This window comes from Dendropsophus ebraccatus, chromosome 14 (genome assembly GCF_027789765.1).
Source record: "Dendropsophus ebraccatus isolate aDenEbr1 chromosome 14, aDenEbr1.pat, whole genome shotgun sequence".
In the NCBI taxonomy this organism is placed as follows: Eukaryota; Metazoa; Chordata; class Amphibia; order Anura; family Hylidae; genus Dendropsophus; species Dendropsophus ebraccatus.
In genome coordinates, this window is record NC_091467.1 from 16,596,967 (window position 1) to 16,623,546 (window position 26,580).

The 26,580-nt window shown below is 44.2% G+C and overlaps 1 protein-coding gene across 7 annotated transcripts; it reads right to left on the bottom strand.

Moving 5' to 3' along the window:
* Positions 1-827: 827 nt before the first annotated feature.
* On the bottom strand, positions 828-23,890 carry CNTD1 (cyclin N-terminal domain containing 1). Of its 7 annotated transcripts, XM_069952983.1 has the most exons (9): positions 19,677-19,900; positions 17,934-18,118; positions 10,999-11,190; positions 9,864-9,939; positions 9,512-9,677; positions 8,508-8,670; positions 7,176-7,320; positions 3,243-3,339; positions 828-975 (listed from the first exon to the last, which is right to left on the bottom strand). In XM_069952983.1, the coding sequence occupies exons 3-9, from the start codon at positions 11,168-11,170 to the stop codon at positions 865-867; spliced, it is 930 nt and encodes a 309-aa protein (XP_069809084.1). In that variant the 5' UTR covers positions 11,171-11,190; positions 17,934-18,118; positions 19,677-19,900; the 3' UTR covers positions 828-864. The 7 variants fall into 7 exon arrangements, with proteins under 7 accessions (XP_069809084.1, XP_069809085.1, XP_069809089.1 ...); XM_069952984.1 differs by lacking the exons at positions 17,934-18,118; positions 19,677-19,900 and adding an exon at positions 23,808-23,890; XM_069952988.1 differs by lacking the exon at positions 17,934-18,118.
* Between the last annotated feature and the right edge of the window lie 2,690 nt (positions 23,891-26,580).

Consider the following 26,580-nt stretch of genomic DNA (forward strand, 5'->3'; position numbering starts at 1 on the left):
ATTAGCGGTGGCTCAAAAAGTTGGATGATCTTCATTTTTGGTGAATTCGAGTGCGTCTCAATTCGCCGCTGCACACAACTGAGCAGAAGACATGTCAGTCCACACAATGGAGTGTGTGGCTCTGACCGCACGATCCATTGTGTGAACTGACATGTCTTCTGCGACTGCTATTCAATGAATAGCGGCCACAGAAAACTGCCATGTCTGTTTTCGGTGCGGTTGGATGGAATCCCAGCCAGAGCGTATACTACGTGTATACGCTCCAGCCAGGATTCCATACCTTGAAATGCAACGTATGTTTTGCATGAATCACCGCCGTTGTTGCAATTTGCACAAAACATACGTTGTGTGAACATAGCCATAGGGTGTTATAGATTTTGCACTGGGGCTCAGTGTCTTCAGGTTACACCTCTGATCACCCCTTCTAGGCAGATGCTATTTTACCTCTGGCTACTGTCTGTGTTGTCTGTTTGATCGAATACTCTGACGCCATCTTGTTAATGTGTCTGTAGGCCAAATACATCCAGAAAGAAAGCCCAGCATCACACGCTTTACTCTTATGTTTCAGAAAAGAAAGAATCTGTATTTTAGCTATAACTACATGGATTTATTACTCCTCAAAAATGTTTGGTACAACATAAGTTTATTATACTTATCACATAAATAGTGTAATAGGAAAGAACTGAAGGACTGAAGTCCAACCGTCTGGCATTTGATTACCGGTGGCTGAAGAAGTTGGATGTAGCCCTAGGGAGTGCAGGAAACATGGATACAACTATAGGCCATAAGCTGTATTCATGTTTTCCTGGACTCTCTTGTGCTGCATCCAACTTTTTCAGCCATCGGTAACCAAATACTGAGTGATCAGATTGGAGTAGGTTGGGCTTCTCCAACACAATGCGTCAGGATCGCAGAGCACATATCAAACACAGAGTTCACAGTGATGCCAGTGATGTTACTTAAATGCTCCTGAACCTATAGGGAAAATATATAGAAAGGAAAAAAAATATTTTAAAAAGTGGATAAAGAACATAGTAAATCCTAACTGCTGAGAGGACAACAGGGCAGAAGTGTCTTTTTGAAAAATTTCCAGTACTTTAATGAAGCCAGTGAGTTTTGGTAATTCTTTCTCAGCTGCCGGCAGGGGTTTGGCTTGTATCCAGGCAATTTTGGAAAATGCCTGCATTGTAACAGCAGGAACTATTGACTTCCCAACATTTAGCAGCATGTTACTATACACCTACGTCAATGCAGTGCTTAATCGGCAGGGGGGAAAACATGACACAAATATTTCTTATTGGCAAGAAGACATCAGAGGGGATTTAAAGGGGGTATTCCGCTCAGAATTAAAGGAGAAGTCCCATGGGAGGACAAAAACTGCAGGCAGACTGGTGAGGGCAGGAAAGTAATTAAGACGTGAACTCACCTGTCCTCGTGCCTCCGATGCGCCGCTCCTGGGTCCCGTTCACAGCAGCCGGCTGGCAGCTGGGTACGTCAAGTACCCGGCTTCACCAGCTGAAACGTCACAGCTCAGCCAGTCAGTTTCTAGGGCGGTGTCCCGCCCCAGTCACTGATTGGTTGGGTGGGCAATCATTCAGCTGGGGTCGTGGCATTGCAGCTAGCAGAGCTGCAAGTCAGCGGCTGATGTGAATGGGACCCGGGACCAGTGCATCGTAGGCACGATGGCGCGCCCTTCCTGCCCCCACCAGGCTGTCTGTAGTTTTTGACATTCCATGGGACTTCTCCTTAAACTTCTAATATGTTGCTGCCCAGGCGCAAAACATAACAAACAGCCTATTCTTATCTTTCCATGCTCCCCAGGTGTCATCCTACATGATCATCGGCCCGCAGCTGAATGATTCTGCCTCCACTTCCGAAAAAGACTTGTCTGGCAGTGACAGCCCGCTCAACCAATCACTGATTGAGACAGGACAGCACTGCGACCAGTGATTGGCTGAGCGGGCTGTCACGGCCAGACGAGTCTTACTCGGAAGTGGAGGCGGCATCTTTCAGTCAGGGACGGAGGAGGACACCAGAGGAAGTTTGGAAAGGTAACAATAAGCTGTTTATGTTCTGTGTCTGGGCAGCTACATATTAAAATTTAATTCTGCACAGAATACCCCTTTAATGCTTTTATCAGTATAAAAAAGCAGCACAAGCGATTGGTCAAACAGTTGCAACAATTGTTTTGTTAAAATCTGCACAAAAACATTGATAATTTTCCCTCATTATTTGCTACTTCTCTCTTTCCTACCTTGCAATTTCCACCTTGTGCCAATATGAAATGCCCCCACCATGCAATGTGTGATGAGTATGGCGCTTTTTCAATGTACCTTTTAGCCTTTAGGATTTCTATGCCACAAGAATTTCCATAGAACCCAACCCAGTGTGTATCTAGCCTGAATGTCCTATAAAGTTTGACCAATTCATTATATGATGTGACGAGCTGCAGCATGATCACATGTCTGAGATGGCTTTCATAGCAGAGTAGAGATGAGCGCAAGTGGAGCAGGCTCAAGTCTGATTGTTCTGTATTTGATTACTGCTGGCTGAAGGAGTTGGAAGCGGCCCTAGAGAGTCTGGAAAAACATGGATCCGGCCTATGGCTGTATCCACCTTTTTTTTACGTACTCCCAGGGCTGCATACAACTTCTTCAGCCACCTGTAATGGGGAACCTTCAGCCCTCCAGCTAATGCAAAACTATAATTTCCATCATGCTAAAGCTTTGGCTGTTAAGCCATGATGGGGGTTGTAGTATTGCAACAGCTGAAGGGCCAAAGGTTCCCCATCCCAGATCTACGTCCTGTTGCTTGCTTCTTACAGATTATGGCTGGGTTCACACTACGTATATTTCAGTCAGTATTGTGGTCCTCATATTGCAACCATAACCAGGAGTGGATTAAAAACACAGAAAGGATCTGTTCACACAATGTTGTAATTGAGTGGATGGCCGCCATATAACAGTAAATAACGGCCATTATTTCAATACAACAGCCGTTGTTTTAAAATAACAGCAAATATTTGCCATTAAATGTCGGCCATCCACTCAATTTCAACATTGTGTCAACAGATCCTTTCTGTGTTTTTAATCCACTCCTGGTTTTGGTTGCAATATGAGGACCACAATACTGACTGAAATATACGTAGTGTGAACCCAGCCTAAACAGTTTTATACATATAGAATATTTCTTGCTAGTTGATTGAAAAAAATGTTGTGTGTAATGGGCTGATGGTCGGTTACCTCATTCCACAAGTCTCGGTCTATTATGGAGGTGCTGGCAGAAATGACTCCTGTGGCCAAGAGCATCTGATCCTCTTTTACTTTAAGAAAGTTGCTCCTAACCAAACAATGTAATGAATTATTAATAAGAAAAATTTAAAATTGTGGTTGTGTCAACAAATATTAGAGTGAGTCCGGAGAAGCACATGGCTGTGCTCTTCACTCCCTGGTCCATTGTGAAATACAACCAGTTGCAAGAGATGCCTTAAAGTTTTATATTGTCTCCTGCAACTGGACAGAGATTGCAGGGAACTAAGGCCATGCGCTTTCCCTGCTTGTTGTAATAATTGTAGAGGTCTGACAGATTTAAAACTTTTTATATATCTCTGTGACATCTTAAATCTTTTGTTATATGACGAGGAAACTTTAACCTTAAAGGGAATCTGTCAGCACCCGGAACCGAGGTGCTAACAGTGTAGTATAAGTGTGAATCCCCATGTGTGCATGGTCCCTGTTAACAAAGCCTCCATGCAGTAGATTTAAAAAAAAAAAACACACTCTAACCAAGTGTCAAAGAGGAGTAGTGGATTGGTTTATGCCGCACCTTGGCACGCCTCACCACCACTTTCTCCTCCCCGTATTAGCCTGCCTCCTGCTCCCTGTTGCCTTTATGTAGTTGCATGCATGCGCTGTTGCTGGCAAGGGGCGCATACCAACAATCCCGTCTGGGGGTGCGCAACAGGTAACGCCGTTTGCGCATGCACCATAGGAAAAGCGTCGCACGCAAGCTAAGGGCCTGAAGCCAATGACCTGAGTTAAAACGTTTAATGTGCGTGCGCCGCTTTTGCGCGCCCCCGGAGGGAATCATCGCCAGGGGCAAGCTGGCAAATCGGGCGGCCATTGCTACTACATGAAAGCAACGGGGAGCAGGAGGCAGGCTAATAGGTATACATGCATGAATACGGGGAGGAGGTGTAGTGGTGAGACGTGCCAAGGTGCGGCACAAGCCAAGTCATGACTCTTTGACACTTGGTAGAGTGTGTTTTTAAAAAAATCTACTTGATGGAGGCTTTGTTAACAGGGACCATGCACACAAGAGGATGCACAATTATACTACACTCCAGGTGCTGACAGATTCCCTTTAAAGTGTCACTGTCAATACAAAAAACTATTTAATAAAAACGCGTCATAGAGACATGTCAAAAGTTTTGCTTGGTCCGGATCTGAGTGTTCAGACTCGTACTGATTGGGAGAACGAGCGGGGAGAAGACCACACTGCAGCGCATCCTCTCCCCGCTTAGAAAAAAGAGTCAGGCTCCATAGAGCTTTATGACACGTCAAGACTTTTTTGTAACGACAGTGACACTTTAAGGGCATGTTCACACAGACGTAATCTACTGGGTTTTTTAGTGGAAAAAAAAAATGCTGTTTTCTGCGCCATGAACCATGTGGTGTCAGCTTTGAAACCCCCACTCCCATTGACATTAATGGGTGATGGGGAACAGCACAGAAAAAAAGTGACGTATCACTTCTTCTCCACATCATTACAAACTCAAGCTCATATTATGGCTATGTTCACACATAGTATTTCCGTCAGTATTTTTTCAAGCAAAATCAGGAGTGGAGTTGACAGGGCAAAATTTTAACCCCTTAAGGACCGGGGCAATTTTGATTTTTGCGTTTTCGTTTTTTCCTCCTTGTGCATAAAAGGCCATAGCAGTTGCATTTTTTCACCTAGAAACCCACATTAGCCCTTATTTTTTGCGCCACTAATTGTACTTTGCAATGACAGGCTGAATTTTTGCATACAGTACACTGCAAAAGCAAGAAAAAATTCAATGTGTGGTGAAATTGAAAACCCACATTTTGTGTTTTTAGTGGATATGTGTTTTTACGCCGTTCGCCCTGGGGTAAAACTGACTTGTTATATATGTTCCACAAGTCGTTACGATTAAAACAATATATAACATGTATAACTTTTCTTTTATCTGATGGCCTGTAAAAAATTAAAACCATTGTTTACAAGTATACGTTCCTTAAAATCGCTCCATTCCCAGGCTTATAGCGCTTTTATCCTTTGGTCTATGGGGCTGTGTGAGGTGTCATTTTTTGCGCCATGATGTGTTCTTTCTATCGGTACCTTGATTGCGCATATGCGACTTTTTGATCGCTTTTTATTACATTTTTCTGGATTTGATGCGACCAAAAATGCGCAATTTTGCACTTTGGGATTTTTTTGCGCTTACGCAGTTTACCGTGTGAGATCAGGAATGTGATTAATTAATAGTTCGGGCGATTACGCACGCGGCGATACCAAACATGTTTATTTATTTATTTATTTACTTTTATTAATTACCTGGGAAAAGGGGGGTGATTCAGACTTTTATTAGGGGAGGGGGATTTTTACTAATAACAATACTTTTTTTTTTACTTTTACACTTATACTAGAAGCCTCCATGGGGTTAGGGTTATTTCCCTTGGGGTTAGGGTTATTCCCCCTAGGGGACTTCTAGTTTAAGTGCACTGATCTCTCATAGAGATCTCTGCAGCATAGATATGCTGCAGAGATCCATGAGATAGGCACTCGTTTACTTCCGGCTGCTGCAGCCGGAAGTAAACGAGTGCCGAGCCGAGGACGGCGCCATCTTGGAGCGGTCCCCGGCCGGCTTCAGAAACGGAGATCGCTCCTCCGGGACAACGTCCCGGAGGAGCGATATCCCCCACTAGACACCAGGGATGACGCTGCAAATGGTAATCGGATGCAGCTGTGAACTTTTACAGCTGCATCCGATTACTGTATTAATTACCGATTACTGTACTAATACCTGCGGTCCCGTGCTACAAGCGGCACCCGGGACCGCCGTGGTTCAGAGCGCGGCCGCCGCGTGACCCCGCTCTGAACGTCCTTAACGACCGCAGGGCGTAAATATAAGCCCGCGGTCGTTAAGGGGTTAATGTGAAGATTTGCACAGTTTCTGTGTTTTTTAACCCACTCCTGGTTTTGGTAGAAAAAATACTGACTGACTGAAATACTATGTGTGAGCAGCCATAAAGGGCTTTAAAAGCGGCATAGACAAGTTCTTAGACCAAAATAACATAAATGCATATGTATAAAACCTATCATCATCCGCCCCCCTTCCCTGTATCCATTCCCTCCTTGTATATCCCCTTTCCCTGTAACCATCTCCTCCTTGTATATCCCCCTTCCCTGTATCCATTCCCTCCTTGCATATCCCCTTTCCCTGTAACCATCTCCTCCTTGTACAGTATACCCCCCTTTCCCTGTAACCATCTCCTCCTTGTATATCCCCCTTTCCCTGTAACCATCCCCTCCTTGTATATCCCCCTTTCCCTGTAACCATCCCCTTCTTGTATATCCCCCCTTTCCTGCATCCATCTCCTCCTTGTATATCCCCCTTTCCTGCATCCATCTCCTCCTTGTATATCCCCCTTTCCTGCATCCATCTCCTCCTTGTATATCCCCCTTTCCTGCATCCATCTCCTCCTTGGTTGAACTTGATGGACATGCCTCTTTTTTCAACCGTATAAACTATGTAACGTCCGATTTTATCTTTCTGCACATGGCCTAAGGCTTTATTCACATGTTGTTTATGACCCTCATAAAACAGTTGTTTTTTTAGGCAAAATGGGTCTAAAATTTCCCAATTTTTCAAACCCATTTTTTCTTCCGTGACATTTTGTGTCACTCTTTTTCTACCTTTCTGTAGTCATTTTTTTGCTATGTTTGTAGCTGCTTCTGGGCAACAGTAAAAGTTATCATCCAAAACAAAAGCTATTTTAATTTGAGCTAATGTCCAAAATATAGGCGTATGGCTGTATCCATGTTTTCCCAGACTCACCTAGCGCTGCATCCAACTTCTTCAGCCACCGGTATTCAAATGCCGAACGATCGGACTCGAGCACGCTTGATGTGCTTTCATCTCTAATCCTTACCTTTGAATACTAGTTTGTGTAGAAGGATCCACAAATGCCTTTAGAACTGCTTCAAACATGGGATTTCTTTGTAAATAAACCAAATCCAAGACCATTACACACATATCCTGCACGTCCTTCAGTCTCAGGGAAGAGCCATTATTTCCTGTAGATGGAAAACAGCGAAAATTTTTATAAGTATTGTATTGACCCCCACAAGTTATACAAATCACCAATATACACTTATTACCAGAAATACTTATAAAGTGCTTCTTTTCCCTGCACTTACTACTGCATCAAGGTGCCCCCCTGCCATCATCCTCTCCAGCAGCCACAGCCTGCACAGCTCTGGGAGTCGGGTAGTGACATTACCATGTTCTCCAGGAAGTGACATCACCATGTTATCCAGGAAGTGACATCACCATGTTATCCAGGAAGTGACATCACCATGTTATCTAGGAAGTGACTTCCTGGATAACATGGTGATGTCACTTCCTGGATAACATGGTGATGTCACTTCCTGGATAACATGGTTATGTCACTTCCTGGATAACATGGTGATGTCGCTTCCTGGATAACATGGTGATGTCACTTCCTGGATAACATGGTGATGTCACTTCCTGGATAACATGGTTATGTCACTTCCTGGATAACATGGTGATGTCGCTTCCTGGATAACATGATGATGTCACTTCCTGGATAACATGGGCACTGGGACACAGGGCACTGGAGGGACACTGAGCATCCCTCTGCCATCATTCTCTCCAGCAGCCACAGCCCGCACAGCTCTAGGAGTCGGGTAGTGACATCACCATGTCATCCAGGAAGTGACATCACCATGTTATCCAGGAAGTGACATCACCATGTTATCCAGGAAGTGACATCACCATGTTATCTAGGAAGTGAAGCCTTGATGCAGTAGTAAGTGCAGGGAAAAAAGCACTTTATTAGAATTTCCTGTAATAAGTGAATATTGGTGATTTTTATAACTTTTGGGGGCAATACAATACTTTAATAAAAATTTTTGCCAGACTTCTACTTTAAAGGGGTTGTTCACCAAAATGTTTTTTTTTTTTTTTCAAATCCACTGGTACAAGATAGTGTAGATTTGTTATTTACTTCTATCAAAAAATGTCAAGTCTTTCAGCACTTATCAGCTGCAAACTGCAGTTCCCGCAGGGTTAACATGGCACAGGAGTAGCATGGATTGGGAACTTTGGAATGGGCAGGTGAGTATTTTTTTGTTTTCATGCCACCCTTACCCATTTTTTCTCTGAGGCTGAACACCCCCTTTAAACCATTGGACATATGAAAATGTCATGTAACAGTAAGTCCTAGTGTTACATTACCTACCTAATACTTCAAGAAGCATTTCTATATATGTAAAAGGAGAGTGGATATTTATGCAGAAATGAAGAGTTGTTAACACTGTTAATTCCGATCTCAGAATATCTTCTTTTTTGTAAGGAAATCCTGCCGATCCCAGAAACTGCACAACCATGTGGTTGTTGATAATCTGCAATGGACAACAAAGCTACATTATACATATATATGTATTTTATAATATTATCTTTTGCTTATATACCTTTAAAGGGGTACTAAATGTTTTTTCCTTTTAAATCAACTAGTACCAGAAATTTGTAAGATTTGTAAATTACTTCTATTTAAAAATCTAAAGTCTTCCTGTACTTATCAGCTGCTGTATGTCCTGCAAGAAGTGTTTTATTCTTTTCAGTTTGACACTCTGCTGCCACCTCTGTCAGAGCAGCAGCAAATCCCCATAGAAAACCTCTCCTGCTCTGGACAGTTCCTGACATGGACAGAAGTGGCAGCAGGGAGCACTGTGTCAGACTGGAAAGAATACACCACTTCCTGCAGGACATACAGCAGCTGAAAAGTACTGGAAGTCTTAAGATTTTAAAACAGAAGCAAGTTACAAATCTTTATACTTTTCTCACATTAGTTGATACTTTATACCTCAGCCCCGTATTGGTTATTTTTAAAGTTGCAGATTTTATATGTGGACTTCCACAATAGATTACTGTAAATACCTGAGAATGAAATTATACAATCTCACAGCCATGTCTCTACAGGCAGAGGGGCAATTAGAGGTATGAATACAGAAAAATCACTCTGACTACATGCAAATAGTCTGACTACATGCACCATAATGGCTACATTGCATGATCTGCATAGGACACACGCTGTATTAAAAAGTATAGTTTTAGACTTTGCAAAAACTACGAACTACAAAACAAGGTGGGGACCTTGCTATAACCACAATGGTGCATTGCCCTTGGTCTATTAGCCTTATTCCTGCTGTCTGGTTCCCTGTAATAATACATTAAATGTCTTACATTAGAGTGGAAATGTAACTTGCTTGTGATCTGTATACAGGACGCCAAATGGAGCATAAACATATCACACAGACCGGCTTTTGCAGAGTCCCACATCTTGACTTGCATTACATTCTGGCTTTCAGCACTGGATTTATATAGCTCCTCTACACGCAGGATCATGAACCTGAAACAGAGAGTGCTTACTACTGTTACCATCAGGACTGCAATGACAGTCTAGAAATACCTGATATACCTGACAGTATTCAAAATTATAAATTTCCTGTTGGGCCTAAGGCAGCACACAAATGTTGTGCTGCCTACAGACTCCAGGAAATAAAAATAATTTCAGGCAATGAAATTATATCCATACCTGTCTAACAATTCCACCGCCTGGTATTTGGTGGAGTTGTCCTGACGCCAGTGCTCTGACAATAGGAAGACCAGCTCTGTAATAACAATAAGAATTATAATACTACTACTAATAGTAATATATATGTGTTGATAAAATAGAAAAGTTATACAGTGGTACCTCAGTTCTCGAACTTAATTGGTTCCGGAAGGCAGTTTGACAACCAAGCAGTGTCTTCCCATAGGAAATAATGTAAAGGTGTTTAATTGGTTCCAGCACCCACCAATAATTACCTACAGTACCCATATATTACATTGATATGTGCCCAGTACAGGACAGAACAGCACTATACTGTGTATTATACATAAGAAACATTCAACAAAACCAGCAATTATAATACAGTAGTCACCAACCCCTCTCTCATACTGTATAGAGTGCCTCCCCATCCCAGCACTGTAATGGATGGGAGATGGTGGTGCACTGACTGTACTACCACTGTACTGTATATGCACTCCAGCAGTCTTATACTGTACTGTGCTGTATGTGAAGCCTCACCAGTGCTAAACTAACCAGGTACAACCCACCATCCATGCTCGCAAAAACGTTCAGATACCGAGTACTTCAAGAATGGGGGCCGGAAAAGTGTTTGAGAACCAAAGCAAACTTTCCTTGAAAATACATTTTGAGTTCCAAGCAGTTTGAGAACGGAGGTACCACTGTAGATTTATTCCAAATAAATATATATATATATATATATATGCTCCATTTAAGTATAGCTATCATTCTTAGGGCCTATTACATAGAGCGATAATCGGGCGCATCAGCCTGATTCGGTGAATTATCGCTCCGTGTAATAGAGACAATGATCAGTTGATGAAACGATTATTGTCTGGTCGTTTCTTTAGGCCTTGACCTAAAATCATCGGGCACCGACCGCGCATCGCTACGTGTTATAGCGATGCGTGGCTGGCGACTGACGTTTCAGCAAAAAGTTTACATTACTTCTCAACGTTCAGAGTCTCCTCCTGCGCTCTGCATGCTTCTTCCCGGTCCCACGCGCTGCAGCTTCAGAGCGGCCTGTCCCAGCTGACAGACCGCTCAGCCAATCACTGGCATCGGTAGTCCCGGACAGTAATTGGCTGACCTAAGTACTTACCTATCACTTTTGGCTGTTTAAAGGAGCCTGCATGCTCCGATAAGTGATCTAGAGTATTCTCATTGTCATTCACCAAGCAAATTAGAATATCTTCTATCACTTCATGAGGGGCTATTCCGAATATGGTGCCAGGTTGTGAAGCTCTCTTTGACTTAAGCAGAAGTTGGTTCATTCTTCAACCGTAACAACTCACTGTAAAAGACATCACGATTAGAGATGAGAGCAACTGGAGCATGGTCGGGTCTGACTGTGCAGCATTTGATTAGCGGTGGCTGAAGAAGTTGGATGCAGCCCTAGGGAGTCCTGGAAAACCTGGCTACAGCTTAGTGTACAAAAGTGTTCCATGTAAAAAATGTTGACATACAGTATATAAACTTAGATCACATTAAGTGTTGTATCGCCAAGGGGTGGTGGAGTGCTCAGCCATCTCTGGCAGCTCCATAGACAATGACTGGAGCAGCTGCGCACAAGCACAACTCACCTCTCTGTTCCAAAACAAAACCCAGGTCCCTATTCTCAAGATCTGAGAGGGCAGGGCGTTTAGAGCTAGCAGTCATACCGACAAAGTTATACTGGCCCAGATTTATCAAAGGGTGTAAAATATGCATTGGTGTGAACTGCCCATAGCAACCAATAACAGCTCAGCTTCCATTTTACCAGAGCTGGTTACTGATTGGTTCCTGTGGGCAGTTTACACCCGTCTATATTTTCAACCCTTTGATAAATCTCCCCCATTGTTTTTTTTATTATTTAGCTTTGTATTTTGATAATATAAAAACAATAATAATGTATTATAATTTATACTGCGCTAATATATTCAGAAGAATAGGGTGGATTCACACTACGGAATCCGGGCAGAATCTCGCCCCCGCTTGCAGGCATCTCCGCCTATGCCTCAGACTCCATTCTGTGGTCGGGCAAATTCCGCTGTCTGACCAAAGAATTGACATGTCAAGTGCTATAGCTCCCCTAATATGTCATGTACGTGGGCCTCCAATGTACTCCATCTTCCCTATGTGTAATTTAAAAACAGAAACAAAGCCATACTCACCTGCCTGCAGCACTCCTCTGGTGGTGCATGAGTGATGTCACTCAAGCAGAAGGAGATGAGTCACCAGAGGAGCGCTGCAGGCAAGTGAGTGAGAGCACCCTCTTGTGGCCAGAGGCAGAATACCAATGGTTCCTCCCTCTGTCAGTGCACTATTTAAAGGGGTACTCCAGCGGGGGGGGGGGGAGGTGGCTGAGGGAAAAGACGTCCACTCACCTCCCCGGTTCCAGTGGCGGGTCCCGCATCGCGGCACTCTGGTGCCTGGTTCCCGGCCGCTTCCTGGTGTCTGACACGGGCCCGAGACGTGACGTCTCAGGTCCGCTCAGCCAGTCAGTGAGGTGGGATCAGTTTCAAGTCCGCTCAGATCCCGCCTCTGTAACTGACTGGCTCTGGCCTTCGGGCTCGGGCCCGCATCAGACACCAGGAAGCAGCAGGGGACCGGAGCGCCGCGATGCGGGACCCGCCGCTGGGATCGGGGAGGTGAGTGGACGTCTTTTCCCTCAGCCACCTCCTCCCCAGTCCCAGCAAAGAAGTTTTTCTCCGACTGTCCCTTAAAAGTCTGGACAGTTAGCAACTATGCAACACTGATCTGTCTAGAAACATGTTGTCTTCGTTTTTATGGTTTATGCTTCATGTACGCATGAAATGTTCATTCACAATTTGTCTAACACAATGTCAACATATTAGACAATAAGGTGTTAGGTTTTGCTCCACAGTTTTTCATTTACCAAAGGTTGTATATCGGGGGATCATATAGATACTTTAAATCATCACTGTAATTAAAAATAAAACTTTTCATGTGTCGGATCTCAACTTCTTTTCTAATGAGTATGGGCACTGGCAGCCATTCTGTATAGTGGAGGGCGGCGATGCCAGTCACACAAGACTCACCACCTAATGCTGTGTAATAAAGAATGACAATGACAATGAAAATGACAATGACTTTCTCTGGTTTTGACTAGTTTCAGCTATTATTCATTCACACAGTCGGATTAGAGAGGCACTACACAGCATCACTGTATACACAGACCATATGGCCCACCTGGCTATCCACAATATTATGTATTGCTGTGTGAGTGTAATGTCCACTATTCCTTTGTAATATAGTAGACTAGAAAATGTACCTGGCGCTGCCCGGGTATAAAGTGTCAGTGTATTAATTAGATTTGTTCTAAGGTGCCCAGGAGGCCAAGCTAAAGGTATTGTTTCATCTAAGTTAATCAGTGGAATTAGTGTATACCTGTAGTGCATAGTTGGAGGGGTTCTGTATACCCACAATGTATAGTTTTAAGGGGTCTCGCATATCTGTAGTGCATAGTTGGGGGGGCTGTATACCTCTAGTGTATAGTTGAGGGAGGTCCTGTATACCTGCAGTGTACAGTTGGTGAAGGTCCTGTATCCCTTTACTGTATAGTTCGGGGGTCCTGTATACCTGTAGTATATAGTTGGTGCTGTATCCCTGTAATGTATAGTTAGTGGAGGCTTTGTATACCTGTAGTTTATAGTTTAAGGGTCCTAGATACCTGTAGTGTATAATTGGTGGAGGTCTTGTATACCTGTAGTATATAGTTCGGGGGTCCTGTATACCTGTAGTGCATAGTTTGAGGGTCCTGTATAACTGTAGTATAGAGTTGATGGAGGTCCTGTATACCTGTAGTGTATAGTTTGGGGTCCTATATACCTGTAGTATATAGTTGGTGGAGTTCATGTATACCTGTAGTATATAGCTTTGGGGTCCTGTATACCTGTAGTGTATAGTTTGGGGTCCTGTATACCTGTAGTATATAGTTGGCGGAGTTCCTGTATACCTGTAGTATATAGCTTTGGGGTCCTGTATACCTGTAGTAAAGAGTTGGTGAAGGTGCTGTATATCTGTAGTATAGAGTTGGTGTAGGTCCTGTATACCTGTAGTGTATAGTTTTGAGGTCCTGTATACCTGTAGTGCATAGTTTGGGGTCCTATATACCTGTAGTATATAGTTGGTGGAGTTCCTGTATACCTGTAGTGTATAGTTTTGGGGTCCTGTATACCTGTAGTGTATAGTTTGGGGTCCTGTATACCTGTAGTATATAGTTGTTGGAGGTCCTGTATACCTGTATTGTATAGTTTTGGGGTCCTGTATACCTGTAGTGTAAAGTTTGGGGTCCTGTATACCTGTAGTATATAGTTGGTGGAGGTCCTGTGCACTTGTAGTGTATAGTTTTGGGGTCCTGTATACCTGTAGTGTCCTGTATACCTGCAGGGTCGTATTTACCATTAGGCACCCATGGTCTGGTGCGTAGGGTAGCACCTTGCAGAGGGGCAGTACCCTCCCATTCAGACTTGCCAGAAAATCTTTGGTCAGGTCTTGTATATCGGTGTTATCCAGTCACAGTATGGCGGTGTTGGTCAGGTCTGGTATGGCAGTGTTATTCAGTCACAGTGTGTCGGTATTGGTCATGTCTGGTATGGCAGTGTTATCCAGTCACAGTATGGCGGTATTGGTCAGGTCTGGTGTGGCGTTGTTCTCCAGTCACAGTGTGGTGGTATTGGTCAGGTATGGTATAGTGGTGTTATCCAGTCACAGCATGGCGGTATTGGTCAGGTATGGTATGGCAGTGTTATCCAGTAACAGTATGGCGGTATTGGTCAGGTCTGGTATGGCAGTGTTATCCAGTTACAGTATGGCGGTATTGGTCAGGTCTGGTATAGCAGTTTTTTCCATTCATAGTATAGCGGTATTGGTCAGGTCTGGTATGGCAGTGTTATCCAGTCACAGTATGGTGGTATTGGGCAGGTATGGTATGACAGTGTTATCCAGCACAGTATGGTGGTATTGGTCAGGTCTGGTGTGGCAGTGTTATCCAGTCACAGTATATGACAGTATTGATCAGGTCTGGTATGGCAGTGTTATCCAGTCACACTATGGCGGTATTGGTCAGGTCTGGTATGACAGTGTTATCCAGTCATAGTATGGCGGTATTGGTCAGGTCTGGTGTGGCAGTGTTATCCAGTCACAGTATGGTGGTATTGGTCAGGTCTGGTGTGGCAGTGTTATCCAGTCACAGTATATGACAGTATTGATCAGGTCTGGTATGGCAGTGTTATCCAGTCACACTATGGCGGTATTGGTCAGGTCTGGTATGACAGTGTTATCCAGTCATAGTATGGCGGTATTGGTCAGGTCTGGTGTGGCAGTGTTATCCAGTCACAGTATATGGCAGTATTGATCAGGTCTGGTATGGCAGTGTTATTCAGTCACAGTGTGTCGGTATTGGTCATGTCTGGTATGGCAGTGTTATCCAGTCATAGTATGGCGGTATTGGTCAGGTCTGGTGTGGCAGTGTTATCCAGTCACAGTATGGCGGTATTGGTCAGGTCTGGTGTGGCAGTGTTATCCAGTCACAGTATATGACAGTATTGATCAGGTCTAGTATGGCAGTGTTATCCAGTCACAGTATGGCGATATTGGTCAGGTCTGGTATGACAGTGTTATCCAGTCATAGTATGGCGGTATTGGTCAGGTCTGGTGTGGCAGTGTTATCCAGTCACAGTATATGGCAGTATTGATCAGGTCTGGTATGGCAGTGTTATCCAGTCACAGTATGGCGGTATTGGTCAGGTCTGGTGTGGCAGTGTTATCCAGTCATAGTATGGTGGTATTGGTCAGGTCTGGTATGACAGTGTTATCCAGCACAGTATGGCGGTATTGGTCAGGTCTGGTGTGGCAGTGTTATCCAGTCACAGTATATGACAGTATTGATCAGGTCTGGTATGGCAGTGTTATCCAGTCACAGTATGGCGGTATTGGTCAGGTCTGGTATGACAGTGTTATCCAGTCATAGTATGGCGGTATTGGTCAGGTCTGGTGTGGCAGTGTTATCCAGTCACAGTATATGACAGTATTGATCAGGTCTGGTATGGCAGTGTTATCCAGTCACAGTATGGCGGTATTGGTCAGGTCTGGTATGACAGTGTTATCCAGTCATAGTATGGCGGTATTGGTCAGGTCTGGTGTGAAAGTGTTATCCAGTCACAGTATATGGCAGTATTGATCAGGTCTGGTATGGCAGTGTTATCCAGTCACAGTATGGCGGTATTGGTCAGGTCTGGTGTGGCAGTGTTATCCAGTCATAGTATGGTGGTATTGGTCAGGTCTGGTATGACAGTGTTATCCAGCACAGTATGGCGGTATTGGTCAGGTCTGGTATGACAGTGTTATCCAGTCATAGTATGGCGGTATTGGTGAGGTCTGGTGTGGCAGTGTTATCCAGTCACAGTATATGGCAGTATTGATCAGGTCTGGTATGGCAGTGTTATCCAGTCACAGTATGGCGGTATTGGTCAGGTCTGGTGTGGCAGTGTTATCCAGTCACAGTATGGTGGTATTGGTCAGGTCTGGTATGACAGTGTTATCCATGACAGTATCGCGGTATTGGTCAGGTCTGGTGTGGCAGTGTTACCCAGTCACAGTTTGCGATACCTGTAGTGCCCTGTATATACATGTACTGTATAGATGGAGTAGGGGGCCCTGTATACATGTACTGTATAGATGGAGTAGGGGCTCCTGTATACATGTACTGTATAGATGGAGTAGGGGGCCCTGTATATACATGTACTGTATAGATGGAGTAGGGGGTCCTGTATACATGTACTGTATAGATGGAGTAGGGGGTCCTGTATATACATGTACTGTATAGTTGGAGTAGGGGGTCCTGTATATACATGTACTGTATAGATGGAGTAGGGGGTCCTGTATATACATGTACTGTATAGATGGAGTAGGGGGTCCTGTATATACATGTACTGTATAGATGGAGTAGGGGGTCCTGTATATACATGTACTGTATAGATGTAGTAGGGGGTCCTGTATATATACATGTACTGTATAGATGGAGTAGGGGGTCCTGTATATACATGTCCTGTATAGATGGAGTAGGGGGCCCTGTATATACATGTAATGTATAGATGGAGTAGGGGGCCCTGTATATACATGTACTGTATAGATGGAGTAGGGGGTCCTGTATATACATGTAATGTATAGATGGAGTAGGGGGCCCTGTATACATGTACTGTATAGATGGAGTAGGGGGTCCTGTATATACATGTACTATATAGATGGAGTAGGGGGCCCTGTATATACATGTAATGTATAGATGGAGTAGGGGGCCCTGTATACATGTACTGTATAGATGGAGTAGGGGGTCCTGTATATACATGTAATGTATAGATGGAGTAGGGGGCCCTGTATACATGTACTGTATAGATGGAGTAGGGGGTCCTGTATATACATGTACTATATAGATGGAGTAGGGGGCCCTGTATATACATGTACTGTATAGATGGAGTAGGGGGCCCTGTATACATGTACTGTATAGATGGAGTAGGGGGTCCTGTATATACATGTACTGTATAGATGGAGTAGGGGGTCTACCAGTTATTACTGTGGATGTTGTGAGGCAGCTTCCCTAGCAACCATTGCTCCCTGTGAAAATGAAAGCAGTAATCCTATTGGTTGCTAAGGCTCCAACTGCCGTGTCTGCTGCAGCTAATTATATCACCTGTGTTTGCAGTGAGGAGATTTTCCCATTCATCTCTATGGGGCGCCGCTCTTCCCCCTCCCCCTCCCCTCCTGTACATCTGGCGGGGACGCTAAAACCTTCCCGGGCACCCAATGTATCTGTGTGCCAAATTTGGGGTCAAACGGTTCAGGCGTTTGGAAGTCTATAGAGGACAGACAGACAGACAGAGTTTGATTTTTATTATATAGATATGTGTGTTCAACAGTGACTTCTGCTTCCACTGGCCTGTTAACATACTATTCACTAACACCAATTTTTCTGGTGCACTTGCACGTATAACATATTGACTTATGCTTCATGTATTTATATACCAGAGTTTGACTCACGGTTTGTTGTCTTTAATATTCATTTATTCTTGTATTCAATATTGCATGTTTCTTTTACATAGGACTGTTCAGGCTTGTATTGGGTGTAAATACTGTGGAGTGGGCGTTCCTTTCTGCCGTGACGCGACTCATGCGTGTGAGAAAAAGGGCTACCCCCGAAACGTTGTGTCACGACAGAAAGGAACCTTTAAGAAATGACAGTACTTTGTTCAGGAAGACAATAAATGTCACTCTAAAATGCTGCCAATTGAATGCCCTAAACACATGGCCGTGCCCACTACCAGTGTCCGCCACACTGTCTCCATAACCAGTACCTGCCAGTGCCCCTATACCTAGCACCCGGCAGTGTCCCCATAACACCTCCTGCCACAGTGTCTCCATAACTAGTGACTACCAGTGTCTGTGTAATAGCACTCGCCAGTGTCCCCATAACTAGTGACTACCAGTGTCTGTATAATAGCACTCGCCAGTGTCCCCATAACTAGTGACTACCAGTGTCTGTATAATAGCACTCGCCAGTGTCCCCATAACTAGTGACTACCAGTGTCTGTGTAATAGCACTCGCCAGTGTCCCCATAACTAGTGACTACCAGTGTCTGTGTAATAGCACTCGCCAGTGTCCCCATAACTAGTGACTACCAGTGTCTGTGTAATAGCACTCGCCAGTGTCCCCATAACTAGTGACTACCAGTGTCTGTGTAATAGCACTCGCCAGTGTCCCCATAACTAGTGACTACCAGTGTCTGTGTAATAGCACTCGCCAGTGTCCCCATAACTAGTGACTACCAGTGTCTGTGTAATAGCACTCGCCAGTGTCCCCATAACTAGTGACTACCAGTGTCTGTATAATAGCACTCGCCAGTGTCCCCATAACTAGTGACTACCAGTGTCTGTGTAATAGCACTCGCCAGTGTCCCCATAACTAGTGACTACCAGTGTCTGTATAATAGCACTCGCCAGTGTCCCCATAACTAGTGACTACCAGTGTCTGTATAATAGCACTCGCCAGTGTCCCCATAACTAGTGACTACCAGTGTCTGTGTAATAGCACTCGCCAGTGTCCCCATAACTAGTGACTAACACAGCATACCCCAAACTAGCACCTACCATAGTGTCCCCACAACTGGTGACTACCGGTGTCCCCACAACTGGTGACTACCGGTGTCCCCACAACTGATGTCTAACAAACCAGCACCCACCAGTGTCCCCACAACTAGTCACTATCACAGCATACCCCAAACTAGCACCCACCTTAGGGTCACCATAACAGTCCTATTGACACTGTCCCTTTCGCCTACCTGGGTCACTGGTCACTTAGGGCCCTTTTCCACCGGACGATTATCGTTCAGATTATCGTTAAATTGTTCGAATCTAAACGATAGTCGTTCGATTGAAATGCAGTTAACGATTAACGACCGAACGAGAAATCGTTGATCGCTTTATAAGACCTGGACCTATTTTTATCGTTGCTCGTTCGAAAAACGTTTGCATTGAATAAGACATCGTTTGGTCGTTCGCAATAGATACGAACGCAATAGCGAATCAATAGCGAAGAAAAAACTATCGCAATTATGATCATAAGTAACGATTATCGTTCCATGGAAATGAGTGAACGTTTTCAGGTCTTTCGCAATAGCGGTTGTTTGAGAGCGTTAATTGTTAACAATTATGCAAACGATAATCGTCCGGTGGAATAGGGCCCTTAGTCAGGGGACTTGCAGCACAAGATACAGGTGGCAGTACCTGCTGGGTCAGGAGAAGAGAGGGCGGCCTGTACTGAGGTAATCCCTCTAGAGTGGGTCATGTACATTGTATAAGTCACTGCACCCCCATATCTGCAGGCGCCATACACAACACTGTACTTTCTATACAGCACACAGGGGCCACACACCTGACAGTGGGTCCTCAGCCTCAGAAATTAGCACTGACTCAACAACCAATCAAATCGCGTCCTGTCAGCAACCAATCACATTACATGCTCGCAGCAACCAATCGCATCACGTCCTGTCAGCAACCAATCACAGTGCATGCTCCAGTTAGCCAATCACATCAAGTCCTCCCTGATAGGAGGGAACAGCAGGACTGCGGCTCCTGTGCACTGTGTGACATCGTCACCAGCAGCTGCCTGACCAGGAACAAGATGGCCGCCTCAGGAGTGGTCGTCATCCTGAGGAGAACTGTCACAGCTCAAAACTCCGACTACCTCAGGATGTGAATGAAAGTTGTCGGGTTATACCATGTACAATACTGGTTATTTTGATACATTCACCTCAGCATAAGAGGATACAGTAGAAATACCTTGTTGTTGTTTTTTTCTTTTTAACATTCTTTTTCTCTAGAAAAGCAAGGATTTTATTGATGACTTTGTGCTTTAAAGCTAAAGCTACACATTGTTTTATGCTGTGACAGAAATCACATGACTAGAAATCTCCATGGCGCTCATTGCGTTGTAAGAAATCTAACTGGGACTAGTGACTTGTGACACCACAATCCTGTCACCACCAACATCACAATGAAGCCAAAGCTGAAAAACACCTTAGAGTAGGTTCACACTATGGAATCCGCACGGTTCCGGTGGATTCCGTCGCTCTTACCCGCTCAAGGCCGTGCGCATATCTGCCCCTGCCATAGACACCATTCTATGGCTGGGACGATTTCTGCCGGAACTTATCTGCACGGATTCCGTAGTGTGAACCCACCCATAGCCCAGACACCCCCCCCCCCCATACTGACATTTATATAAACCACAGACCTGTCCCCCTGTATACAGACCATCAGACACATTTATATAGTCCACATACTAAACTCCTATATAGACTCCCCCCCCCCCCCCCCCACACACACACACAATGTCCATGTACAAGGAATATTGTAAAGAGCCCTTGTATGCAGACACAAACAAATCCACATTTACACGGACCAGGTCCCCCTTACACAGGATAGAGATAGGTGAAAGGAAAGAATAGCTCTCATTGGTGCACAGATCACAAACAAGCAATAACCCTTTACACACTACAGCTGTGCAATATACAAGTACAAAGATACATACTAGTGACATCTAGTGGCAAAACTTAGGCATAACTTCATTACCACTTGACTTTGAGTACAAGCTTTTGTGAGGGGTGTACAGACTAGCAACACCCGTGGTGGGACACCACACATGGTCCTTGTGGGATGAGGCATGTAACCAATAGCTGCCAATTTGCCCTTATGGTAGGAGGAATGTTCCTTTTCAATATCATAAGGGGAAAGCCAGAATATAATCAATACTGATAACTAAATGTAAGGCTGGGTTCATACTGCGTTTTTGCAATCCGTTTTTTTTCATCCGTTTTTTGCAAAAAACGGATGCATTTGTGTGAATCCCTTTTAATCCGTTTTTTTTTTTTTTTACAATGGAAGTCAATTGAAAAACGGATCAAAACGGATGCACATATATGCATCTGTTTTTTTTCATCATTTTTTTTGCAAAAACGGATTGAAAAACGGATTGCAAAAACGCAGTGTGAACCCAGCCTAACTGGAAAGGTATATAGGATTTCACGACCACCCCCTAACAATATTCTATTCAAATTCTATTTGAGAAATAAAACAATAGTTATCAGGATCGTTACATATTATAACCACACAGAAGTATAGGAATAAACACTGACCAGCCAGAACATTAAAACCACCAGCCTAATATTGTGTAAGTCGTTGCCTTCTATTCCACGGGACGATTATCGGCCGAATACGACCGATAATCCTTCCATGGAATAGGGCCTTTAGTAGAAGAGTTTTCTCCTGTCTGGGCTGTTTTTAAGAGTTCTGAAGAGTTTTCACAGACTTCTGCAGTTTCTCCACAGCTTCTATGTGCTCCTCAGGCCCATTTCTGTGCACAGCAAAGCAGACTGGATATTATTATATGTGAAACTGAATATTATCATGCATTATATAGGATTGTGCAAGATGGAGAGGATGATCAGTGCAGACAGTATTCTCCGTTCACTTTCACAAAACTGAGCTGCAATACCAGATACGAACTGAGGACAAAGGTGGCACTATTTCTGGAAGACATCAACTATGTTTTCTTGTCCCCTTTAAAGCTGAAGACAGATACTTTCAATGTCAGATCAGTAGGGGCATTGATCACCCTGGTGGAGTGCTTCTTTAAAGGGGCATTTCAGCAAAAAAAAAAAAATTCTTTAAAATCAACTGGTGCCAGAAAGTGCCAGATATTTGTAATTTATTATTTTCTATCTTTAAAAAAATCTCCAGTCTTCCAGTACGTATCAGCTGCTGTATGTCCTGCAGTAGGTTGGTGTATTCTTTCCAGTCTGACACAGTGCGCTCTGCTGCCACCTCTCTCCATGTCCAGAACTGTCCAGATCAGTACCAAATTCCCACAAAAAAAACTCTCTTGCTCTGGACAGTTCCTGACATGGACAGAGGTGGTAGCAGAGAGCACTGCCACAGATTGGAAAGAACCCACCACATCCTGCAGGGCATACAGCAGCTGATAAGTACTGGAAGATTGGATTGCAAAGTAATTTGCAAATCTAAATAACTTTCTGACACCAGTTGATTTAAAGTGTCACTGTTGTTTACATTGTTTTTTTTTTTTTTTGCAAAAATCAATAGTACAGGCAATTTTAAGAAACATTGTAATTGGATTTATTAGCCAAAAAATGCATTTTTATCACGAAAAAGCAGTTTGAAGCTCTCCCCAGTCTTAATGGAGAGGGGAGGGGTGGAGGGAGATGAGGCACCAAAACAGGACAACAAAGAGTTAATTTACAGCTACATCACCGGGCTATCTCCTCTATCACAGGTACCGCTGTGTAATCCTTTGTTCTCTACTCTCTGCTGGTGACTAATCTCCCTCCTCCCCTCTCCATAGGTTACACAGGGCCCGACTGATGTAAAAGAGTCGAGATTTCCTGATAATGAGCAGTGGATGAGAGAGAGGAGGGGGGGGACCTGGGGAAAGTCTTTTTTAATGCAGATAATGGCATATTTACCTAATAAACCCAATTACATAGTTTCTTAAAATCCCCTGTACTAGTGATTTCTGGAAAAAAAAAAAAAAAAAAAATACGACAGTGACACTTTAAAGGGGTTATCCAGCGCTACAAAAACACGCCCACTTTCCCACTACTGTTTCAAACTCAGTTCCATTGAAGTAAATGGAGCTTAATTGCAAACCACGCCTGAACTGGAGACAACAGTAGGGGGAAAAGTGGCCATGTTTTTGTAGCGCTGGATAACCCCTTTAAGCACTTAATCTACATAGGTAAAGGTGCGTTTACACCTAACGATTATCGTGCGAATTTGCGCGATAACGATCGAATTCGAACGAGAATCGTACGTGTAAACGCAGCGAACGATCAAACGACGAACGGGAAATCGTTCATTTTGATCTTTCAACATGTTATCAAATCGTCGTTCGCAAAAAATTTGCAGATCGTTCCGTGTGAACAGTCGTTCGCCGATTTAACCAATGTGTGATAAACTTAAGCGATCGCAAAACGAATTTTCCGTACGATATATCGTACCGTATAAACGCTGATCGTTATGAAAAAAAAATCGTTACTCCGACATCGTTAATCGTACGATCGGGCCAATTATCATTTTGTGTAAACGCACCATTAGGAACAGGTTGAAAATTAAATGAATGGCTGCTAAGCTCTTTATTTCCAATCAAACAAGGGTAGGCAACCTTGGCTCTCCAACTGTTGCACAACTACCACTCCCATCATGCCTGGACAGCCAAAGCTTTAGCTTTGGCTGTCCAGGCATGATGGGAGTGGTAGTTGTGCAACAGCTGGAGAGCCAAGGTTCCCTACCCCTGCAATAAAACTACTCAGCTTCCCTACATATAAATAACCCAATTACTTTATGGTAACTTTATCTTTTTTATAAGCAGAAATTAAGTTAGCTACGTAAATCAGACAAGAGAATCTGCAGCGGCGCCATATTAACTGTTGGCAAAACGCCAGTCTCACTAGCATCAGCGAGTAGCGCGCATGCGCGGGCACTTGCAGATGACGTCACAGACCGGCGCTGTTGACAGCTAGACATGGCGGAGAACGGAAACACGCAGGGGTCAAGCTCTATGGATGCGAAGCTTAGAGAGCAGATGGAGCTTCAGCGGAGGAGTCAGGCGGCTTACTGGGCGAAGAACTCTGGGAGGCTGCGGTCTAAAAATATAATAACCGGCCTGGCCATAGGAGGAATAGTGCTGGGCATCTGTATCCTTCCTGTGCACAGTGACCTCCCTCTATATACAGCCTTATAGTAACCTCAGTATGTGTCTGCAGGTCAGCAATAGATATAAGAATGTTGCATTGCCTGTCTTTGCTTATATTCAGCTACTAGTCCAGTGATAAAGTGTTTCCTACATTGCACTGAACGTATGACGACAATACTACTGCAGAGGTTCAGCATTACCTCGTCACTAGTGTTATGGGGGTCATTCAAAATGTTTTTGCAGAAACCAATAGTACAGGCGATTTTAAGAAACTTTGTAATTGGGTTTATTAGCCGAAAAATGCATTTTTATCATGAGAAAGCAGTTTGAAGCTCTCCCCGGTCTTCATGGTTCTCTTATGGAGAGGGGAGGGGTGGAGGGAGATGAGGCACCAAAACAGGACAACAAAGAGTTAATTTACAGCTACATTACCCGGCTAGCTCCTCTGACAGTCAGCACTGACCTCTCTGACCTCTGAATAGCGGTTTTCACACTGGTCACGCTGTGTAATCCTTTGTTCTCTGCTGGCGACTAATCTCCCTCCTCCCCCCTCCCCTCTCCATAGGTTACACAGGTTACGACTGATGTAAAAGAGTCGAGATTTCCTGATAATGAGCAGTGAATGAGAGGGGGGGGGGGGGGGGGGGGCTGGGGAAAGTCTTTCTGAATGCAGATAATGGCATATTTGCCTAATAAACCCAATTACAACGTTTTTTTTTTTTTTAATCGCCTGGACTATTGATTTTTGCGAAAAAAAATAAATAAAATAATACGACACTGACTCTTTAAACATGGAAGATTGTCTGCAGAAAAAGCCCCCCTGGTCCATCTAGTCTGCCCTTATAGTATTTCCCTTCTTATTATCTTAGTATAGATATATGTATATACCAGACAGTTACATTCAGTTATTGTAGATTTACTTACCACATCTGCTGGAAGTTTATTCCAAGCATCTACTACTCTTTCAGTAAAGTAATATGTTCTCATGTTGCTTCTGATCTTCCTCCAAGTAATTCCTGACTGTGCCCTCTTGATCTTGAGCTCAGTTTTTTACTCTAAAAACTTCCCTCCTGAACCTTATTTCATCCTAAACCTTATTTCATCCTATAACATATATAAAGGTTTCCATCATGTCCCCCCTTTACCTTCTTTCCTCCAGATTATACAGATTTACATCCTTACGTCTTTCCTGATATGTTTTATACCTCACACCCTACACCATTTTTGTAGCCGTCTGTGGACCTGTTCTATTTTATCAATCTTTCTGTATGTGAGGTCTCCAGAACTGGACACAGTATTCCAGATGTGATGTCACTAGAGCTCTATACAGCGGGATCACAATCTCCCTCTTCCGACTACTTAGGGGGAGGGGTGTGTGCCCAGCTGCCCCAGTCCCTCCTCAGTTTCCCCCAGTGGTCCCAGTCCCCCCCCCCCCCCCCGCTGCCCTAGTCCCCCGCCAGTCACCCCCAGCTTCCCTCAGTCACCCACAGCTTCCCCAGCCCCTCAGTCCACTCCACTGTCGACCCCCGTTTTTGTCCACCATTTTGTGATGTGACGTCACTAACAGAGTTCCTCCATCACTGGCTTTATTAATCGTTTTAGCTTCGCAGATTCGTTTGTTCCTGCTGCCCTCTGATTGGCTTTGACTGTTGACCAATCTGGGTCGTCCCTGTGCACACAGTCACAGTTTCTCATGTGTGCAGATGATAGCTGGAAGGGAGATGGATGTCAACCGGTGCGTGCGCAGGTAGGGAATCCTTACCCGCGCATGAGCCGATCAACATCTATCTCCCTTTGAGCTGTCTTCTCAGCATCTTTCTCCCTCTCCCTGTAAGCTTCTCCAAGCTGCACAGTCCAGTAACTGTTCTGTCCATCTTCTCCCCTTTCTGCCGCATATTCCTCACAGTGCTGTGTCTGTCTATGCTCCTTTGTTGTAGGGGATGGTCGGGCTCCCGTGCGCTGGTTTTTTTTTTGCTGCGGCTCTATGGGGAGACGGGTAAAGCCTATGGTATAATCCCCCTCTCCTCCCACCTGCAGGGCAGTATCTCCAATGTGATGCTGGAACTGGTAGCTGTAATGAATATGTGCGGCTGTGTTGTACACTTGTGTGTTGGTGATACCCACCCTGTGCCCCTCCAGCTGTTGCAGAAACATTCTACAGATGAATTTCCTTGGGTTTCTTAACTAGAACACAGATGGCTACACCTTCTTTTCTGTGTCTCAAGAGAAGTTTCTGGATGAGCTGGAAGATGAAGCCAAAGTTGTAAGATCAAATTATCGAAAAACGTCGGCAAATTGATCGGACTGGTTACGATATGGACTATCCTGGATTCTAGCCCTGAGCTGTAATATACAGTAAATGTCCATATGATGGATGGTCTATCAGAAGTTAATATTATTGACAGGTTGAGAATATTA